This window comes from Schistocerca cancellata, chromosome 4, assembly GCF_023864275.1.
Source record: "Schistocerca cancellata isolate TAMUIC-IGC-003103 chromosome 4, iqSchCanc2.1, whole genome shotgun sequence".
Taxonomy (NCBI): domain Eukaryota; kingdom Metazoa; phylum Arthropoda; class Insecta; order Orthoptera; family Acrididae; genus Schistocerca; species Schistocerca cancellata.
The window spans coordinates 128,940,311-128,962,392 of NC_064629.1; the positions used below are offsets into that span (position 1 = coordinate 128,940,311).

General features: G+C 40.3%; 1 protein-coding gene across 3 annotated transcripts in view; it reads left to right on the top strand.

Annotated features, from left to right (window-relative positions):
* The first annotated feature begins 2,967 nt into the window (after positions 1-2,967).
* Positions 2,968-22,082, top strand: part of LOC126183567 (trafficking protein particle complex subunit 10) — a 150,322-nt gene continuing 131,207 nt past the window's right edge. The window contains exons 1-6 of one of the 3 annotated variants that reach the window (XM_049925645.1): positions 2,968-3,208; positions 3,310-3,527; positions 3,606-3,799; positions 4,823-5,018; positions 9,203-9,314; positions 9,476-9,663. In XM_049925645.1, the coding sequence (XP_049781602.1) occupies positions 3,175-3,208; positions 3,310-3,527; positions 3,606-3,799; positions 4,823-5,018; positions 9,203-9,314; positions 9,476-9,663 (942 nt within the window). In that variant the 5' untranslated portion in view covers positions 2,968-3,174. Of the gene's footprint in view, positions 3,209-3,309; positions 3,528-3,605; positions 3,800-4,822; positions 5,019-9,202; positions 9,315-9,475; positions 9,664-22,082 lie in introns of those variants that run through there. The other 2 variants (XM_049925646.1, XM_049925647.1) reach the window with 2 other exon arrangements.

Here is a 22,082-nt window from a genome sequence, read left to right on the forward strand (position 1 = left end):
TCTCAACAGATACAGACACCCACGGAGCAATTCCGAAGAAAAGGTGGATAATATCCTAGAGGTCCGTGGTCTACGTGAAACATTTTTAAGAACAGAACATTAATAAAAATTAATATTTTTCAAGGTCTGTAAATAAATGAGCGGAAGTACCGATACCAGTACTCAAGAATTCGACCAAAATTACGTAAACGGGCTATTACCTGATCCATTACATTATTTAATTAACAATAATCTGAATCTGCGAAAGTTCGTAATGGAGTAATACGGAAACGAGAACAAGATCTTCGTGAAAGAAATGAAGAGCGGGTTTCAAGAAGTGTGCTTAAAAGGTTTACTGACTTGTATGAAAAAGTATGTAAGATTGTGGGAAGTGACAAAGTGTACTGAACTGTAATAAACTACACTATGTGATCAAAAGTATCAGGACACCACCAAAAACATACGTTTTTCATATTGGGTGCATTGTGTTGTCACCTACTGCCAGGTACTCCATATCAGCGACCTTAGTAGTCATTATACATCGTGAGAGAGCAGAATGGGGCGCTCCGCCGAACTCACGGACTTCGAACGTGGTTAGGTGATTGGGTTTTACGTGTGTCATACGTCTGTAAGCGAGATTTCCACACTCCTAAACATCCCTAGATCCGCTGTTTCCGATGTGATAGTGAAGTGGAAACGTGAAGGGACACGTACAGGCCGACCTCGTCTGTTCACTGACAGAGACCGCCGACAGTTGAAGAGGGTTGTGATGTGTAATAGGCAGACATCTATCCAGACCATCATACAGGAATTCCGAACTGCATCAGGATTCACTGCAAGTACTATGACAGGTAGCCGGGGAGTGAGAAAACTTGGATTTCATAGTCGAGCGGCTGCTCATAAGACACACATCACGCCGGCAAATGCCAAACGACGCCTCGTTTGATGTAAGGAGCGTAAACAGTGGACAATTGAATAGTGGAAAAACGTTGTATGGAGTGATGAGTCACGCCACACAATGTGGCTATCCGATGGCAGGGTGTGGGTAAGGCGAATGCCCGGCGAACGTCATCTGCCAGTGTGTGTAGTGCCAACAGTAAAATTTGTAGGCGGTGGTGTCATAGTGTGGTCGTGTTTTTCATGGAGGGGGCTTGCACCTCTTGTTGTTTTGCGTGGCACTATCACAGCAAAGGCCTACACTGATGTTTTAAGCACCTTTTTGCTTCCCATTGTTGAAGAACAATTCAGGGATGGCGATTGCATCTTTCAACAAGATCGAGCACCTGTTCATAATGCACGGCCTGTGACGGAGTGGTTACACGTCAGTAACATTCCTGTAATGGACTGGCCTGCGCAGAGTCCTCGCCTGATTCCTACGTAACATCTTTGGGATGTTTTGGAACGCCGACTTTGTGCCAGGCCTCACCGACCGACATCAGTACCTCTCCTCAGTGCAGCACTCCATAAAGAATGGGCTGCCATTCCCCAAGAAACCTTCCAGCACCTGACTGAACGTATGCCTGCTAGAGAGGAAGCTGTCATCAAGGCTAAGGGTGGGCCAACACCATATTGAATTCCAGCGTCATCTATGGAGGGCACCACGAACTTGTAAGCCATTTTCAGTCACGTTTCCGGATACTGTTGATCACATTCTGTTTCTAGATGTTTTTAGTGGAAGGAATTGCAAAAAACTAATGAAAGGAATCAGTTGCAAAATTATGACTTCTTTACGCAGTTCCGCTAAAATTTAGTCAAATAAACCTATATTCAAGTAATCTCATACCTCTTTTGCATATACGTGATTCTGATTTTTCCTTGTTGGTTTTTCTGATGAACTAACTGTGGCGAGGAAACAGCATAAAGTGAAGTATATACCAATTTCAAACAATATCACACAAAATTGTATTGTACCTCAATACTTACTTAAATGGAACCTGTGTTCACAGTGCGCATGTATTCCGGCTTTCCGTATCCTTTTAGATTTCCTTTTCGTAACTGCTTCTGGATATGCAAACCTGATTCCACCCAAATAACTCATCAGAAGAGTGTCATTTGTCAAACCATACAGTGAGGAAACAGACAACGAAATTCATTTGAATTAAGCGATTGCATAGTAACATTACAAACGGCTTTGTGCATCAATACATAACAGCAATTTGTCATCGTCTCTTACATTTATTACCGGCCGTGGTGGCCGTGCGGTTCTAGGCGCTTCAGTCTGGAATCACGCGACTGCTAAGGTCGCAGGTTCGAATCCTGCCTCGGGCATGGATGTGTGAGATGTCCTTAGGTTAGTTAGGTTTAAATAGTTCTGAGTTCTAGGGGACTGATGACCACCGATGTTAAGTCCCATAGTGCTCGGAGCCATTTGAACCGTTTACATTTATTGCCGTGGAAAAAATGTTTTTTAACCTTTTACGTATGTGCATACCGTACATTCTGCACTATACTTGATAGCTGCGTAATGTTTGCTTTTCGTGCATCATAATTTTCCTAACTTGTTAGAAGTCCATTCTTGCTCGTTTAAAGTGGGAATGATATTCCGATTCGTTCTCGTGCACATGTGGCAGTTGCAGCATCGCATTTACGCACGAGAATATGACACATCCTGCTACATAATTTACTCGATTTCAGCGTTGTACGAAACATTCCGTTCTCGAGTTTCGCAATTTTCGGCACTTGTTAAAATTACATTTGTGGATTTACAAACAGGAAGATGTCAGTGACTCATTCTTGTATGCATGTGTTCGACACAGTTGCAGTATGAAAGTAAAACAGCTTCGCTTCTGATGTGCAGCGAGACATCCACTGGCCGTCAGTTTGACAGCTGCGCGTTGTTGTTATACTGAAGCTCCGGGTTATGTAGATTAGACTATGGGTATAACGGGTATATAATACCTCCAGAGTACCGTCTACCAGGAAGTACGTTTTAATCTTTGACTATAGAAGTGGTGTATCTTCGAAGTTGTATTGTAAGAAATGCACGTCACGCGTGTTGAATGTTTGAGTGGTGGCTGTTTGAAGTTGTGATAGAAGCTGAAGTAGGCCATGAGATGTGTGTGACATATACAAACTTCCGTTAATGACAGTGAATGTGTACCTAGGAAATGGTAGTTGGTGTAACATGGTTTGCGATAGTTGTTGTGCTTTGTTGTCTCCTAACTCTATTTTCAGATGTTACAAGGAAGATGAATAATGTACATTATGGACAACAAACCGATAATTACATGTAAGTACAATGATACTTCCCAGAATGATGTTAGTGTGATACGAGAATGCCGCATTATCCTTGAGGTGCCTCCGTTTATTTGTTAATTCGTGGCGTTGCAGATTCTGGAGATAAAGCATTGGTTTCTAGTCTTGAAACCCTGTTAGAGAAAGGAATTCCTCAAGAATCTACGGAGTGGAAGAGATCATATGGAAGAGCCGTTAAAAGTGTATTTATTGAAGCCAAATTTATTCCTTTTTCGAAGGAAATATTGCCGAAAGACTCAGATTGGCACTTGACTAAGCAACCAATCTTCCATACATTTTGGACAGATTGTTCTGTAAGTTTGGCTTCTGTGTATGTTCAGTTATTAAGCCGTGTGCAATAACTTAAAAGTTCCATTATTTACTTCTTCCAGGACGTAGATGTGTACAAAACTTCCGTTCGTGATGACATTGAGAACTGGATGAAAATTCTAAACCAGCATAACATTCACGACTGGTTAATTGTGCTTGTCGAAACTTATGATGTAAAGAAAACTAACAAATTGCTACTTAGAACGTCCGTATTGGACAAAATTAGAAGTGACTTTGCATCGAAACATGCTGACAGGTAAATATATTACATCAATCATTAGTTTCATGATTTAACATAGTGTAGGTGACAGAAATACTGTTTAATTGCATTTTAGCACCTCATTGTTGTGGCACACATTGAAAATTTTGTAGTAGAAACGATCTAAACTTTTTGCATGTGAGTTCTTTATTAGAATATGATAATATTAGCAGTTCAGGTTACATACCATAGCCCCCACAGTGTTTATTATTTGTTTGGCCCAATAGGTGGATTGAATGACATACAGTTTTTGAATGAAATGGTTTTTTCGTGGGTCTCTCCTTGCAGTGTTTGTAAATATTTATCAAACTCTGTATTCGGCTATAGGGCAAAATTCCACCACTCACGAACAGTACGAGTATTGATGCCAAATTTGGGAAGGAATGTAACACATGAGCTAGGATTGAAAGTGCTCATGGTGTATTTATTGTGTAAAATGAAAAACCACAGCCTAAAACATTTTTTGGTATTTTGTATGTTTGATATGAACACAGTGCTTTCTATTGTAAAGTGGTTACCATTAGGTACACATATGAAAGCACCAAACAGAAATGTTAAGATACAAACTCTGTATAAATGTGACCAGTTCAGGAGTGACATGGAGAAACTAAAAAGTAGTAGACCTATTTGCAAATAAGTTACATTCCCCTCCCTCCCAAATAAAGTAAATAAATGAATAGAAATGCCTTGTTGAAAAGACCATAAAATTGATATTGTTGGAAATGTGTATTACTAAATTTTATAAATTAGTTACAAATTACATACTTAACTCAGTTGCTGTTGCTTTCAGAGAGTATTCACTAATGACACAGTCACTGATAACTTAAGAGGATGTGTGGTTTCAAGGCGAGAGACTTTCCCTTCTTATTTCATTTTAGATCAGACAAGCCAGTTGCAGAATATGGCCTGGCTAATGTCATTGCATTGTGTTACATTGTATTCTAAAAGGTACCTAGATAATAGTATTTCCCTGTGTACATCTATTGGAATGATTGTTAGAAAAACTGGCATGTATTTCAGGTGTTTATCTGTCATTAATCCTATTCGCTCAGAGTCCCGTTCTGCTGAATCTTGGCGGGGTATGTTGACAAGAATTAGAGTACTGGTTTTGGCAGCATACAATAGGACATTGATAAAGTTTGAAGAAGTAATTAGGGAACAGAGAGAACGAAGAAATGAGCCTGGATGGAACTTCTGTCATTATTTTCTTTTGCAGGTAAAAGAACTGTACTATTATGTAATGACATTGCTGATTTATGTTAATGATTTTGTGTAGACATGAAGCATACTTAATGCAACACAGTACAACTGTGTTGTGAAGTTAGATTTGAATTGTGGAACTGTGGTATCTTCCATTGTTATGTTAATTCTGAATGATCTCAAACAATCATGGTTTTCCCAGTAGAAAACGTTCTTGAGCTAGTATTTGGTTAGAATGGTTATGCATAAATACTATTACTTAAGAAATTTTTAAAGTGTGAGTTATTGCCACTGGAGTGCCTTTGCTGGCATTTACACCAATTTTAGGTTACAGAAGGCTGTTGGTGACAGCAACATGCATTATTTGTCAAAAATGCTTACGTTTTAGCAAATGGCTAGAATACTAACAAATGATTGCTGTACCAAACAGTTAAACTGATAACTGAGAGCAGAATTAATACACTGCATGGAGGCTATCTGCCTTGTAGACAAGTGAAATGTGTAAAGATGAAGAAACTTAAGTACTCAGTGATAGGCCCTACTGTGACATGTATATGTTTTATGTAGTGATCGAAAAATTATATAATTTTAGAAGAAGGTGTTCACTTGTCAAGAAAAAGTTAGTATTACTAGGGAATTCATTTGTTGGAATTAGAGAATAAAAACAAAGGTTAATGAAGTGTCCTAGCTGTCCGTAGGGTAATTCTTTTCAGTTGACTGGAGTGAGATTGATGCTGATGCTTGTTAAAACCTAACAGTATTAAGAAGGAAACTGTTTCCTAATGTTGTCCAAAAAATTACTTATTTGGTTGTAGGCCAGATTATAGCTTATTAGGCCATCATCAAATGATAGCTGAATGTTTTCCCTATTTCATATTACTAATTTCAGTTACTTAGGAGGAAGGAAGTGGTATTAACAAAGATTTTTCTGGGATGCAGCCCTGTGAAACAGGGCCATCTGTTTGGGTGAAAGAACCAATTGTGTGTGTCAGTTACATTGGGTTATTGTTGATGCAAAACATTTTGTTAAACTGGTATGAAAGCAATATGAGACCTTAAGGTTATTCGTTGTCTGAGCTATAGCACTGCCAAAAATAATTACTGGGTGCCTTGTTTCAACATTTACTTTCCCCACAGCAATGACACACCCAAGTGATGCAGCCAGTTCCCATCCCCAACCTAAACTTGTGATCTGTCACTAACAACATCATCACTGGGATGTTAAACAGTATTCTTCCTTCTCCCCATTCTAAGTGGGAGCCTGAGGGTGCCAATGTAAAGAGTTTCACAAAGAGATATAACTGTTGACTTCAGACAGAATTTCAACTTGCCCATGTCAGAACACATAACTCCAGTTTTTATCTGATTAAAAGTAAAATGTAAGTATCTAACTCTGCATGGCACTTAAACTATGAGAACTGTGGTTACGGTATTGTTGATTGTAAAAGGGTATTGTGTGTGGAAAATGCAGAAAGAAAATTGACAAAGCTCTTTGGCTTCTATATTTTGCACGTGTCGTCCTTTGGTGCTCTTGTGATCAACTTGTAATGGCTCAATTCAAATTGAGATTATTGATACTAACACAGTGAAAGTGCAGAAGAAAATTGTGTTGCTAATGTACCTATTGTTAGCTCCAAAATAATGCTAACAAGTAGTCGTGTAGGCTTAAATAAATAGCTCCACAAATACATAAAATAAGTAGTGTTTGCTTCCACTTGTTTGATCTCCTCCAGAATGGGAGAAAAATGCACAGGATATTCAACCAGAGCTTAAGAAACTATGACTGAACTACCAGCACACATAACATGTACAGTTGGTGGTGGTCATTAAAATGTTTACAAAAAACCATAAAGTAAATGTGCCCTCTTAGGCACATCACAGTGCTAGAGAGATAAAGGAAGAAGGGGAAAAACACAGTACATGTCTCATAGCTAATGGAACTTTCATCAGATGCAGGACTCATGTGGAAGAATTAGTCCATAAAACAACCAAATGCTTTCACAGGAACACATTTGGATATGCTTTCCTGTGGAAATCAACTACACTGTACATTTATTTTTACTTTCTAGGTTGTGCAGACCCTTTTCAGCAATAAATGAAAACTGATATACACTGTAACAGTCACTTTTCAGACAGGTGCCATCCTTAACAGAAAACAGTGCAGAGTACAAAGACGTCTAAACCGAAAGAAAGCAGGGCAACCTGGACACAATGCCACATTTAAAATCTTATCTTTAACCCACTCTAATAGGACAGAAATGTTGTGTTTATTTGTGACTGGTTTATTTTGTATATCACATGATAAACCTGTGTAACCCTTTTACTATTTTAAACAATTGTGCAGTTATTTGTTTTTAAAATGTTTTTCAACAGTAAGACCTTAAGAGATTCTTGTGCAGTATGAATGAAAATTAATTTGTGGAGTTCAAATTGAAATGGAAACTTATTCCTTTAATAGCAAGCCTGATACTTTCATTGTGTAGTCATCATTTTTCACTTTAGTGTTTTTAAAGGAATGACTTTTTTACTGGGTGAAGACATTCTGACATGGATGTATACAATGCCCATGTGGATGAGTTTCTATCACGTTCATAAGAAGAAGCATTTGTTATGTCTCTGCAAGACATAGATGTATTTATGTAGAAGGTCTAATGGCTATAGTGCATCATTACCTCAGTCTGGAAGAGATGGAGGTAACATGGCCAGCCTTAACAGTGATGACTGCTGTACCTCCAACTTTTCTGTTTATCAATTACAGTGAGCAGTCTGTCAGATGTGCAGCACTGCATATGGTGGTGTGCTTTTTACAAGTGCCACTGCAGATGTTCGCAGAAGCCAGTAGGAGAAGCTTCTCTGCCCATTACTCTACCTTAGAAATTTTAAGCCACATAAAATCCTAAACAGTCCTACTAACTTTTTTCCCAGTTGTGACATTATTTGAACCCCCCTTCTTGGGAGGGAATGACCCCTGCTTCAGTATGGTAATATGAGTTATTAGTTATCATTCTTTCATGTGCAACCTTTCCACTAAAGGCCGCCAGACTATTAAAAGTTATTAGTTAGGGATGGATTTGTGAGAAAGGTGAGAACTCTGGAATAAACAGTGAAGGCAAATGCTCAGGAGAGAAGATAGTCACTGTTCAGCCAACTGATTTTTGTGGAAACAGTGTCTCAATGTTCTTGACAACGTGAGTCACATTAAATGCTTTATTAACCTGGATGCTAATATATCCTATTCAAAGTGTTCTGGTGGTATGCCTTTTGTGGTGCAGAATTGAACATCAATACCCAACCGAGTACAGACCACAGTTTCTTTGATGACTGAAATTTGTCAGTGCGTTAATCGAGGGTTGTTGGGTATCAGTTATCAAATGTAATAAAATTACTCATTCCAGTTGTGGAAACTGCTTACTACAATGTATGTGCATTTAAAAAGTCCCAGAATCAGATGCTGTTCAATAAATCATGCTTCTTTACTTTAATGTGAGATTGAACCAGCTTCTTTTGACAATTATTAATAAAATTAGCCAGGAAAAAAAAGTATCTGCACCTGCAGAGAGACACTTATCACTGAACATCAAAGGCCATGACAGGTTTTTACTTCAAAGTGTATATCACTGTTCCATAGGCAAACTGCATAGTGCCAAAATGCATTTGAACCATTGCTCATTTTTCCAATTGAGTGAGCACTGTAATTAGCCTATTTAATATTTATATTTGAGAAAGAGATTACAAATCTGTATTGAGTCATCTCAATTTAGGCTTTCCGTTGTTTTCCATATTACTTTAGCTGAATCTAGATTATATTTTAAGCAAGGCAATGACCAGTTCCTTAATCGTTTTTATCCAAATCAAGCATATACTCGATCTCTTAATGACCTCAGTGCCAGTGAGATGTTAAACTTTACTCTGTTTTGTCAAAAATTAACATTTTGAAAAAACTTAGCTGTAATACTATAAAAATTATAATTGAAACAACCACCAGCCACATGGTTACTGTCATAGTTACATACCTGAAACTTTAATTCCTATTTATTGGTCATGTGGATCCTTGAGACTAGATAATGTAACAGCCTAGTGCAGCATCAGTTAAAGACGTACCAGTTAACATTTTGATTGAGAGAGAGAGAGAGAGAGAGTGTGTGTAAATGTAATAAAATGTGTAATGATTAACAAATAAATTTCCTTTTATACTTTCAGGAAGAATTAGCATTTGTGCTTCAGATGCTTGGTTTACATGATGAAGCACTAGTACAATATGATGAGTTGGATGCCTTATTTACTCAGTTTGTCTTGAACTCAAATGTTGGAGGTAAGAGAAACAATTATTTTCAGTTCAACTTATTTTAGATTGGAGCACCTAAAATGTGTTTTTAATGTTTACTATAGTCTATTGAAAAAAATTAATATTTTTGAAAGGAAACTAAATATGTAATGTGCATTACATAGTATTATTATGCCTTTTTCTGCCAGACACACCTGCATGGCTTAGTGACTTCCAGAAGCCGTTTGATAGTTGGTCCAGCATTGTTTTGAGCAAACAGCTGGATGTGGGACGGCGGTGTCTACTTACGGAGTGCAGAATTTCTTTGCTAGACTTTCGTGGCTACCTGTTTTCACGTCAGAGTGCAATGCTCCTGCTGTTACTCCGACCAGGAGAGGTATGGCAGTATGTAAATCTATCTGAAGTTAATTTGCAACATTTTAGTAAGTTTTAGACAACATGCTTGTAGGTAAAATGGCAATTATTGCAAATTATTATTTAATAAAACAGTGAAAATTGCAAATAGATAACTGATTGCCTGTGATTTTTACTGTTTCATTAAGTGATAATTTTAGTTAGTTTCCTTTGTAAGTCGACTATATTCTGCAAAACATCACCCATGTAGACCACCTGTGTGGTCATGCCAAATGGAGAGCACCTCAGGCAGTTCAGTCAGCAAGCACTGAATTTGAGTTTGCTGGATCCATGGTCTCCATTCTGGTGCTAGTCAGTGTCATAATTGGCTTGCTTAGGTTTATGGGACACTTCCTGAGCTGACATACTTAGGAGTCCAGTGGTTCTACTCTCTCATGCTGCAAATGTTGCTGAAACTGTGTCTACTGCCTGGCAGCAGAAGCACTCAACCTAACTGGTGAGCACCCTGAAGCCATAATAATAATAATAATAATAATAATAATAATAATAATAATAATAATAATAATAATAAACACCCAGTCAGTCAAATCATCTTTAGACAATATTACTCAGAGCCATGCATCTTAGAAAAGCAATGTACAATAACAAAACATATTCTGTGATATTAAGTTGTATTGAGTAGAAAAGAAAAATCTTTGAAAGGTAGTATTCTAAATACACAAATATCTACGATGTACTAGTGACACACACAAATCCATGAAAAAATTGTGCATTATTTACAGAAATATTAATGTAGCCACAAACAACACAGATAAAACATTATTAATCTTCCTACTCATTTGTGCTGCCAGGCTGGTTTCCTTAAAGTGCAACCCTGTGTGCCAAATCCAATGAGGTGCTTAAAATTTCAGTGGTACGGTCATATCTCAGGTCTTTCAAGGGCCAAACAACCTATTGCCTTGTTACTACCACCCCTCAAGTATCAGTAAAACATCATTGGAGTTGCTTTCTCCTTACTGGATAATATTAGCCTGTAAATATTTACATAAATATTTGACCTCAGTTGCCCCCATGTGAGTTACTCAGCAGAAAAATAATTATATATATGAAGATGGTATCTCTTCTTTCGGACATGTCCGAAAGAACAGATACCATCAGTGACCATGCAGCTCGTTAGAATGAAATTACAATGAAATGAATACCCTTAGCTGCATACAGGCATTGATACAAGTCAACGGGGACAGTGGAAAATGTGTGCCCCGACTGGGACTTGAACCCGGGATTTCCTGCTTACATGGCAGATGCTGTATCCATCTGAGCCCTCGAGGACACAGGGCATAGTGCGACTGCAGGGACTTACCTCTGGCACGCCTCCCGTGAGACCCACATTCCCAACTTATTGTCCCGCACTATATTCATAGAGCCCCTGCCCATTATACTCATTACTCACGGCTTTTTGCCAATTCCTGTAAGAGTTCAGGCACTGTTTGTGCATCTATATATAGATGGTACCTGTTCTTTCAGACACCCAAAGGTGCCAGCCCAGCTGGGAGTGGAATCACTGGGGGCAGCTAAGCATTGCGGGAAGGTGCCAGGGGACTGGGCCCCAGTGGAGGCAGGAGGTGATGACATCCATAAGGAGGGCTAGTCTGCCCCTGCAAAAGGGACACTCTGCGAGGCCAGAAGAGGCACTGAGGGAGGAGGCAGCAGATGACCCCACGGTTCTCGTCATGGCGTGAGGACACAGCTGGTTATGGTGGTGTGCAGTCAACCCATAACTGTTGTGAACCATACAGAGGCGGTGGCTTCGCCAGCTTTGGGCTATGGATGGAATGTAATTTGGTCGGTGGCCGAAGGAGCAGATTTAGATACCAAAAGCATATATGTGCACTCACAGGCTGGTGTCTACTGAAAAGGAACATTGGAGGGGATGGGCTAAATCAGCCACACCTGAAATAAATTTGTGATACTAAGCTCTTCTACCTAAAAACCCTTGGCATTCTTTGACATTTGTTGGGCAAGCCAGTGTTGTGACCATGGCGACATGATGACGTAAAGGTTTAACACTGTCCGAAGAAACCTCAAACCCAGTGTACACAATGATTGCAGAGCCAGCAGCCGATCATGATGAGCGCCATGCCAACGAGCATTAGTGGGGAGACATAAACAGATTTACAATGAAATGTTGGCTGGCGGCGACCTTAGAGCATTTTGACCTGACTCTGGTCTCACACTAGTATAAATCCATAGGAACTCTAAGAGTGTGTCAAGATTGTGTCTGTGGATGGATAAGTAGTGTACCTCTTCATTTGAACCTTGAATGTGTGGGTGAGATGTGCCACCTCACCATTAGATTGGGGGTGAAACGGAGTAGTAGTTCAGTTGTGAATGCCTTGGTGGTCCATTACCCATCACAAGCATATAAGGCAATTCTTCAATAGAAAATAAAAAAAGAATTGGAGAGGATCTGAATCATAGATGTGGCTGATATCAAAGGACAGTGGATAACATATGGAAATTTAGAAAGCATCGACAACCAACAACCAGGAAGAATTTACGAAAGGTCCTGCGAAATAACGTGGATGTGTTCCCATGGACATTGCGGTGAGGGCCATCGAGAGAATGTTGCCTGTGGCACTGCCTGTTGGATTGCACAATGAGAGTAGGCCACAAGAAGATGGACAGTTTCACCATCAGTGCTGGGCCAAAACACGTGTTCAAAGGCCAGTAACATGGTACGCGAGACCCCTCCCCCCGTGCCCCCAAATGTCCCTCATGTTGGAGCTGAAGCACAGCCTGCTCTAGGGTGGCTGGGATCAAGAACCCTAGGCAACAGCCCTCCATAGCTAAGAGAACACCACCATCAGACACTAAAAGGTGGTGACAGAGGGCAAAATAGTTACACAAAGGATCAGAAGCACTATCCGGCCAACCATGCTGAATGAGGTGAAAACTTAATGAAAAACCAAATTGACAGCGACAGCAGCTGTGATATGGGAGCCCGTAATAGGAAACCGCTCCCCTGTACATTGCCCTTCAGAATCTAAGTGAAAACAAGAGTTCATCCTGATCAAAAGTTGGATCCAGCTCTATCGGAAGCACGGATAGTGCATCAATGTGCTGCTAGGTAGGCCAAAAATGCATTTCATAGTTGTAGCGAGACATAAACAAGGCCCAATGCCTTGCCGGGCAATGAAGCGGAAGAATGAAATAGCAAAACCAAGGACTTGTGGTTGGTAATGAGGTGGAACATGAAGCCATACAAGAACAAATGAAACTTTTTGAGGGCATAAACAATAGCAAGTGCTAGGAATAGCGCCACTGAGCAGAGTTCAGCATTTTCAATGTTTAAGCTATCGGTTGTTAGGAACCATCCTCATATCAATGTGTGAGAACAGCCCGGAGTCCGTACCGAGAGGCGTCCATAGTGAAAACCAGTTAGTGGCCAGGATGGAAAGTAGCCAAACAAGGAGCAGATTTAGATTTTAAAAGCATATATGTGCACTCACAGGCTGGTGTCTACTGAAAAGGAACATTGGAGGGGATGGGCCAAATTGGCCACACCTTGAATAAATTTGTGATAGTGAGCTCTTCTACCTAAAAACCCTTGGCATTCTTTGACATTTGTTGGGCAAGCCAGTGCTGTGACCATGGCGACATGAAGATGTAAAGGCTTACACTGTCCCAAGAAACCTCAAACTCAAAGTACACAATGAATGACTGAAAAAAAGTGTGTCTTGTCCAAGTTGAATTTCAATCCTGCAGTACTTAAGACCATTAACAAGGTGCATAAGTTACATAAATGCTCTTCTGTGGATGCACTTGACACGACAGTGTCATCAAGATAGTTGATGCATCCCAGAATGGACGTTCAGTTGTTCTGAAAAACACTGAAAAATCACCGGGGTGTTAGCCACACCAAACAGGAGGTGCTGATATTGGTGCAGCCTGAAGGAACTATTTAGAATCGTCATCCAACAAAACCTGTTAACAGGCCTCAGATAAATGAGGTTTGGAGAAAAACTAGGCCCTGGGCAGTATAGTCACCAACACATCGGGACGGGACAAAGAGTAGGTTTCAGTGATGGGGCATCAACTAAAAAAGTCACCAAAGAGGTGAAGCTGATCAGTCAGCTTTTTGACAGTCATAATGGGGTTAGACCAATCACTTATAAAGTGTAGCTGCAGTTTAGATTTCAGGGTAATGTGGGCTGCAAAATTAGTGACACAACTTAACCCATCTGAGAAAAGAGATGGGAACTCAAAAGACAGAGAATCCAACTGCTGGTAAGGGACCTGGTTGGAAAAGAGGAGAATGATATCCAAAATGGAAAAACCAAGACCATTGAAAGCATACAGACCGAACAAATTTGTGGTGTCAGCATCATTCAGTACCAAAAAAGTCAAGGAACAAGCCACAGATTTATAAATAGTGGGAGCCAAAATTGCTGCAAAACTGGAATATGCTGCTTGTTGTAACTCATGAAACATAGAGTAACTGGAGACAATGCTGGAGATCCCATATCCACCCAAGTTTGTGAGCTCAGTAAAGTCACAGCTGCACCCGTGTCTAATTGCAATCTGAGTACTTTGTCCATCATTTGCACTTTGATCAAGTTTGTTATGATTTGTAAACACTGGAGAGACACAGTTAAAATCCATATCCGTGACCACAGGAGGGGTGGGAACGACACACAGATGCTGTATGTTGTTTTTTCCTACAGTTGTTGCAAGTCACCTAACATGTAGGGCATGTGACCCTGTCATGTTACACAAAACAGTATGGGTAAGATGAATGTTGTTGTTGTTGTTGTTGTTGTGTGACAGTTATCCAGTATGATGCAGAGGCCACATTTGTATGTCTGCCACGTCGTCCTGTCCCCAAGAACTGACTGACGCTCGACAACCAGGAAGAGGAACCACTGCAGCTATGTTACACTCAGTCTCAATGTAGTCGCCAGCTGAAAAAGATAACTTGAAAGAGTGAGCCATGTTTAACACTTCAGCCCAAGATGGGTTCTCACACTGTTCTGCACATTGACACACTTCCTTGTCAGGAGCCATCTGAATGATGCATGACAGACCATAGGATCTGCATAAGAATCATGTTGAGCATAGGCAACAAACTGACATTTATGACTGAGGTCATGGAGTTTGGCAACACAGTCCTGGTAGGACTGGTGGAGCTGTCTATGACAACAGTAGAACGTGTGCTGCAGTGATTTGCTTGCATTTACGGTGTTAATTTGGTTGAACAAAAACGATGTAGGTTCCTGGAGGGCTCTAAATGCCACAACTAGTAGATGTGAGGAGAAATCGAGAAAGAAAAAACGCCTTACGCACTTTAGCATCAGCGACATCAAAAGAGATGAAATGTTGCCAAAGCTGCTTCTCATAAGTCTCCCAGGCTTAGACTGCATTGTCATAATGGGGAAAGGGTGGTAGGTATTAGAGTCCTGCATGACCGAGTAAGCGAGCACAAAATACGAGATGGGGCGAGCACACCCTAACTGGATAGGCTGCCCGCACTAGTTCTAGTGACCGAGCATAGAAGCCGTGACCGAATACGTAGCACGTAACTTCAAACACTTTATACGTGTCATTATCCGTGAGAGACTGCAGCCAGTACGGGCTTCTCATTTGTGGTGTCTCTCTCTCTCTCTCTCTCTCTCTCTCTCTCTCTCTCTCTCTCTCTGCAATCATGCAGCGCGAGGAAGCCAGTGCAGTTAAGACGTAATATTGAAACCAATGTTTACACATTGAAGAAAGGGAAGGTCTAAAAAGCCAAGTATGGAGTACATTTCTCTTAGTTGTAGAAGAAAACAGTGCGTCTACTGGGTACGTATCGTGCATAAACTGCTCAACATTAGTGTTTTTCCAGTTGGAAACCACTCATTTAAAGAAACATAGTTGCAAGAAACCTCACAGAGGTACAGCTCCTTCAGGGATACCGGCAGTAATAAAAAATAGTATTACAGCAAAGTGTGTTGCAATCTGTGCTAACGACGTGAGACCTTTTAATGCTGATTCCAGTGAAGGTTTCAGAGAACTAGGTGTGCATTATGGAGAAGTTAACGTGGCAGATGTCAGCCAGTTAAATTCGGAACGCGTTAGTGATTTACTGATCAACAATAACTATAATTTTCTGTTGCAAACAAGTGAAAAGTATGACAAGTTACGTCTGTAAATATTGAATGTTCTTTGTATGCTTTCTTTGTGAAGATGGTTGTCTTTTAGATTACAGGGACAGCACTTATTCAATGTTTCCTGTTAATGAAAGGAAAAATAGATCTTCTGTTTGGAAATGACACTCGTCTTCTATCCGCGATTGTATTGAAATATTTTACTTTCCAAATGCTTTATGAATTTAGCTGTGTCACGTACCCGTTCTTGGAAATGTTACTTTTGTATTAAAAGAGCGAGAGAGAGAGAGAGAGAGAGAGAGAGAGAGAGAGAGAGAGAGAGAGAGAGAGAGAGAGGCGTTGGATTTGTACAGTAAAGTACAGTGCAGGGAGCCGGGGCTAGGCGAGGTGAGACGTCAGCGGTGACCGGTCATGCTCGGTTATCCGCGTGTCCGGAATCCGGACAACAGACATGGGGCGAGTACGTCGCCGAGCCGAGTCGTGTGGGGCCGGACACGAGCGGCTCGGTCCCCCCGTCAACAGACGAGCCGTGACCGGTCAAACACGGAGCGTTGCAGCACTCTAGTAGGTATGCCAATGGTGTGGAAGCCTCCACAGTCAGTGTGGTTGATGAGATCATTATGGCAACAGTAAGAGCCTGCTGTTGCTGGAGGGGAGATTGGAACACTCCCTCCGTGGCAAGAAGAACCAAAAGAAAAACCAGACAGACTGGGCACGTGGAAGTGAACATCACAGTCATCGCCAGTTATAATGTACTGCAAGATAAAAACAACAGTACAGCCAAAATGAGCCACAGTTTATTCTTCTTCCACATACAGGCAAATGACAGTTGAGAACATAGACACAAACACTGAAACAATCCAGGAACTGATACAAACAGTTGCTGACAGTAAGTATGAACACAATATGAGGGTGAGTGCCTGCTGCACAGTGCTTATAAAGAAGGGGGGTTCCAGTAGACATTGTGGCTGGTACCACGCAGTGTGCCTCTGGTGGTCGGCTCACGCAGATGACATTGGTGGAATATTCGAACTGTACCACGCCAGCAGCCTAGTGCCGCAACGTGTATCCAAATATTACACACAGGCTTATAGCAGTAGTGACATACTGACAAGATTTGGGGGAGTGCAGCGATTCCATTGTAGTATAAGATTTTTATGACAGTGAATGTAAGTTGACATTCTCTAACTTGTCCAGTCTTTACTGTTCTGAAGTAGTTGAGAAGTGCACAGTTTTTCTTTCTCATGTTGTCCCCCATACACCTTTAAAGTGTGTTTTCGTCATATTCAGTGATTGCAATTATATCTTTCTTCTGAGCAATTTATTTGGTTGTGGCTTATCTTAATTTTGACTGTTTGTCTTGGACATTATCTAAGTCCCACAAAGACATGGTCAGGTGCTTAAGTAATTTCATGAACATACACACCATCTACGGTTTAGTATCCCCACTAGCGAGCATACATATAAACTTAGATGAGCTGTTATGGGTCTTACGGCAGAATAGTGTGGAAAGCTATGATGGATGGTGCACGTGGAACATAGTAGGGGCAGACCCACTCACCAAGACATTTACTTGGCAGCAGCAGTCATCCAAGCCAGCCAGTTTTTAGGCTGAGATCAACTAACAGGAGCTTAGCTTCTATACTGTGCCATACTTGTAGTTCCGAGTGCCAGTTGTTTTGATCATTTCTGCTTATTATGTTTTGTGCCTTCTCCATGTCAGTCTCTACACGATGTTCAAGCTCTCTGTTTCCTGTAGGTTGATCAGCATGTCGAGTTTTCGCTGCTTTCCGTTCGAGCGCCCACTGTTGGTTAGAAAAATGACATTTTTGCCAACAGGACAGATTAGCATCATTGTCACACCTATGCAGAGACAAAAAGTGAGGATGTAAATAATTGGAGTTTATTAATAACATTGAATACAATGTATTAATGTTTCACAATAATATTTATTAGTTTATCAACCAGCTTTCGGCTTCTTAGGCCATCATCAGGTAACTAATTCTGAACAGATAGCCCACACAACTTCAGTGGGAATTAATAGCTGAACAAAGAGTGCCGTACAAAGATAGCTGACATTTTATGACACTATCGATACAAAACACAAGAATGATGTAATACATAAAGAGACACTGAACAAACAAATCTTACATTACACAAATTGCAGGAAATTCTATAAATTCCATTCTGTTCTAAAGATGGATGTAAAAAGCTGGAGTAAATTTCCTAGATTGTAGTTTCCTGGCAAGCACCCGTGAAGTCGTACCCACAAATAGCATTGGATCCCATAACCTATCAAATCTAAATTTGTCTTCTGAAGAAATACAATTTTTAAATAAGAGAATTAAATACGCTCTGAAATCCAATATTTCCAAAAAAAAAAACAGCTAGACATACTGGAAAGTGGATCTTGAACATTCTTTATCAGGTGATGTGTCCGTGAATCATTTGGTAGCTCATGAACTAAAATCTGGAAATAGAGATACATTTAACACTAGTTGTAGGGAGCAAAAAGTGTTGTGCACATTAAAGAAAAAACTATCTCACTAAGATGTGATTGCCACCAAGGGTGACAAGGGGAACAGTTCAGTTTTACTTAATAAGGCAGAACGTATTGAACAAGTATTTACATTCCTCAACCCTGTAGAGTTCCCTAAGTTACATGAACGATATCACAGTGAAATATGCCATGGAAGTGAAGAACCTTATTAAAATCTGCAAATCCTTATTTAGTGGTAGTGATGTCAAAAACCTCACAAACATGAATCCAATAGAACCCAGGTTATATGGGTTACCTAAGATTCACAAAGATGATGTTCCAATAAGACCTGTAGTGTCTTCAGTTCAGCACCTTGCCATAAATTAGTGAAAGAGGTACAATCACTAAGTAAAACAAAAACTAAATTTCAAGCAAAATTTGGAATACCTACTTCACTTGCATTAGTGAAAAACTGAAAGATGTACCCATTACACCTAGTGCAAAACTAGTCCCATTTGATGTTAGCAGCCTGTTTTCTAATTTTCTTGTTGGAGAGACAATGGAAATTGTAGCAAAATAGTTACATAAAACCAGAACAAATCCAATGGAGATGTAAGATATCAGGATGGCAACTGAAACATAATTAAAGCAGAAGACAAATTTAGACTTGATAGGTTAAAGACACATTCTGCGAACAGATGACATCTGCAACCAACAGCATTTATTTAAGATATACAGAAAAGTAACCTCAACGGACACAGTAATACCAGCCAGTTCCCAGCATCCCATAAAACACAAACATGCTGCCTTCCATTCCATGGTGCACTGCCTACTTTCTGCGCCCCAAACCAAAACAGATTTTGAAAATGAATTGAAAATAGTTAAAGAAATAGCATACAGTAATGGTTATAGTTCTACCCTGATTGACAATATAATCAGCAAAAAGAAGATACAGAGGATAACAGCTCTCCTTTATCCACACCAGACAGCACCAAACCACACTCATAGCAAATGAGTCCTGATGCTGTATGTGGGTAGGACTTCACAGGTGCTTGCCAGGAAACTACAATCCAGGAAATTCATTCCAGCTTTTTACACTAGAAATATTGTTGCCCACCATCTCTTCAACAGTAAAGACAGAATTTCATCTTTAGAACAGAATAGAATTTCCTGCAATTTGTGTAATGTAAGATTTGTTTGTTCAATGTTTCTAGGTATTACATCATTCTTGTGTTTTGTATCAATATATTCATAAAATGTCACATATATTTGTATGGGATTCTTTGTTCAGCTATGAACTCCCACAGAAGTTGTGTGGTCTGTCTGTTGAGCATTAAGTTATCTGATGATGGCCTAAGAAGCTGAAAGCCAGTTCATAACGATTTAAGAAGTATTATTGTGAAACAATTAAGAAGTTGTATTCAAGTTACTAATATGTCTATGTTCCTCCAAGAACCAACAGAATATTCTATAAATTGGAGCTGAAATTCTCTGTGATACGTAGAGTGACCACCAGAGTGCATTAGTATTGTGTTGAGTGTTACCAAGCCTGGTAAGGTATATAAGGGTGTGAGCTGTGTCAGATGTTGAATGATCACTGTGAAGGACATGAGAGGCTAAAGTGTAGTTACAGTGTACTATGGCTCATTGATTGCATTCTGCTGTTAGCAATTCGTTATCATTGTTCGTAGCCAGTCAGGTGATAGTGTACGGCAGCCAATGAGAATTGCTCAGTCTTACCTTGTTTGTCATAAATATTTCACATTTTCCCCAAATATGTTACAATTACCGAAGTTGTGCTTAACTTGGGACCTGATAGCTCAGTTTAAATTGATGTGAGTGAAACAAAATACTCATTATCTTCATTTATAAATCATAGGACATTACGAATGAGTGTGACTGCTACGCACTTCTGACTCGTGATTCTTCATGTTCATTTTGTGTCATTCACCACGTAAACCGTTACCAACAGCAGTACACAACAGAAAAACTGTGGTACATTGTAAATTGTAGCTGGTTGTTGCCCAGGGGATGTTGCGTACTTGTATGAGGCAGCATTATCAGTGCCTGATAGAGTTTGAAAGGGGCTGAATTGTGGGACTCCATATGGCCATCTGGTTGAACGTGCAGTGTCCAGATTTGTGGGGCATTTGTAGTGACAGTGGTCCAGTGTTGAACTGCACAGGAATGTGACTGCTGGCATACTCATCATAGAGATTCTGGTTGACTGTGTCTGACCATTGTAAGGGTGGATAACTGTATTGTGCAGCAAGCACATTGTAATGTCTTCACGTCTACACCTGATAATCGAGAACAGGTAATGGACACCCTGCAACATTCTGCATCATCCCACACCATGGGCTAGAGACTAGCTACAGCCAGACTAATGAAATTATCTAGTGCATAGGCTTCCATTAAAACAACAGCAAATACGGCTCCATGTGGAGTAATGTCTTTACAGGGAAGCTTGGAGTACTGATGGATGGCATTGGACAGTGATTAGTGATGAGTTGTGGTTCTGCACCACCGCAAATGACTGTTACCGGCGAGTATGACACCAACATGGGCAGAGGTCCCATTCTTTCGATGTTTTAGAGTGTTGCTCCTGGCAGCAGGGCATGGGGAGGAATGGGGTATCACTTCAGGTCGAAGCTAGTAGTCACTGAGGGAACTCTGATGGCACAAGGGTACGTCACAGACATTCTCTGTCCCCATGTATTATGTGTCATATGACACTATTGTGATCTCATTTTTCAGTGGGTCAGTGCTTGTACACACATGGCATGTGTGTCTATACACTGTCTGTGTAATGTTGAGGTACTTCTGTAACCAGCAAGATCCCTAGATCTGTCCCTGATATAACATGTTTGGGATGAGCTTGCACTTCAACTCTGTTCGACTTTCGGTATCCAGGATATCAAAGAACAGTTAAACACTTGTGAGCCAGCTTGCCTAAGGGAAGGATACAATCACTCTGACACCCTTCCCAACTAAATCCAGCCCAGATAGGGTGTAACGTCTTTCTGATAAGCGAGCCCATACTGCCAAGTTCTTCATCACTTTGACTTGGTTTTGTAACTACGGATATAATATCGCATACTCTCTAGACCTGTCAAGTTTAATTTTGTTTCCTTCTTCCTTTCTGACTGTTTCAAATTTTTTGTCCGGTGGTATACTTGAAACATTGTAGTTTACCCTGTCTCATCTCTTCACTTCATAAATGTCTAATTTATACGTTGCTTTTAGTGTACGACAAGAGTCTGCAGAACTGTGTAGACTGCCTAAACTTGCTACCGCCACACTGCTGCTGCGTGTTTCATTGAACTGATGGAAAAGTTGCATCCGTGAGTGAAAATGCTTACGATGTTACATGAATGTTGCCAATAGAAGCCTAAGCATTTAGTCTCATGTGTACCTTCAGGTGATGAAGATTTCTGCAACTGTGCACTTCATAGCTCCTGTGGCATGCTTAACAAAGTTATTTCAAGAAGAAAGAAGGTAGAATTTGGTAACTTGGTGCAAAGAATACATGAGTGTATTGATCGATGATATGAACTGAAGTTTACCCTTTTTGACATCAGAAGGAAAGATGATAAAAATAGGAACAAACGTGGTGCAGCATTAAACAAAATATGCTGTATGTTAAGAGTGTAGGCTGCAGACAACAGTACATGACATTAAACAGAAAATAAAACGCCTACATTTACAGTATTGCTGAGAAGACAGGTAATTGAGACTTCAAAGAGAAATGGTTCTGTCAGTTAGGATGTTGGTGTACCAAAAGTATAGCTCTTTGGTGTACTTTGATTCACCAGTGGC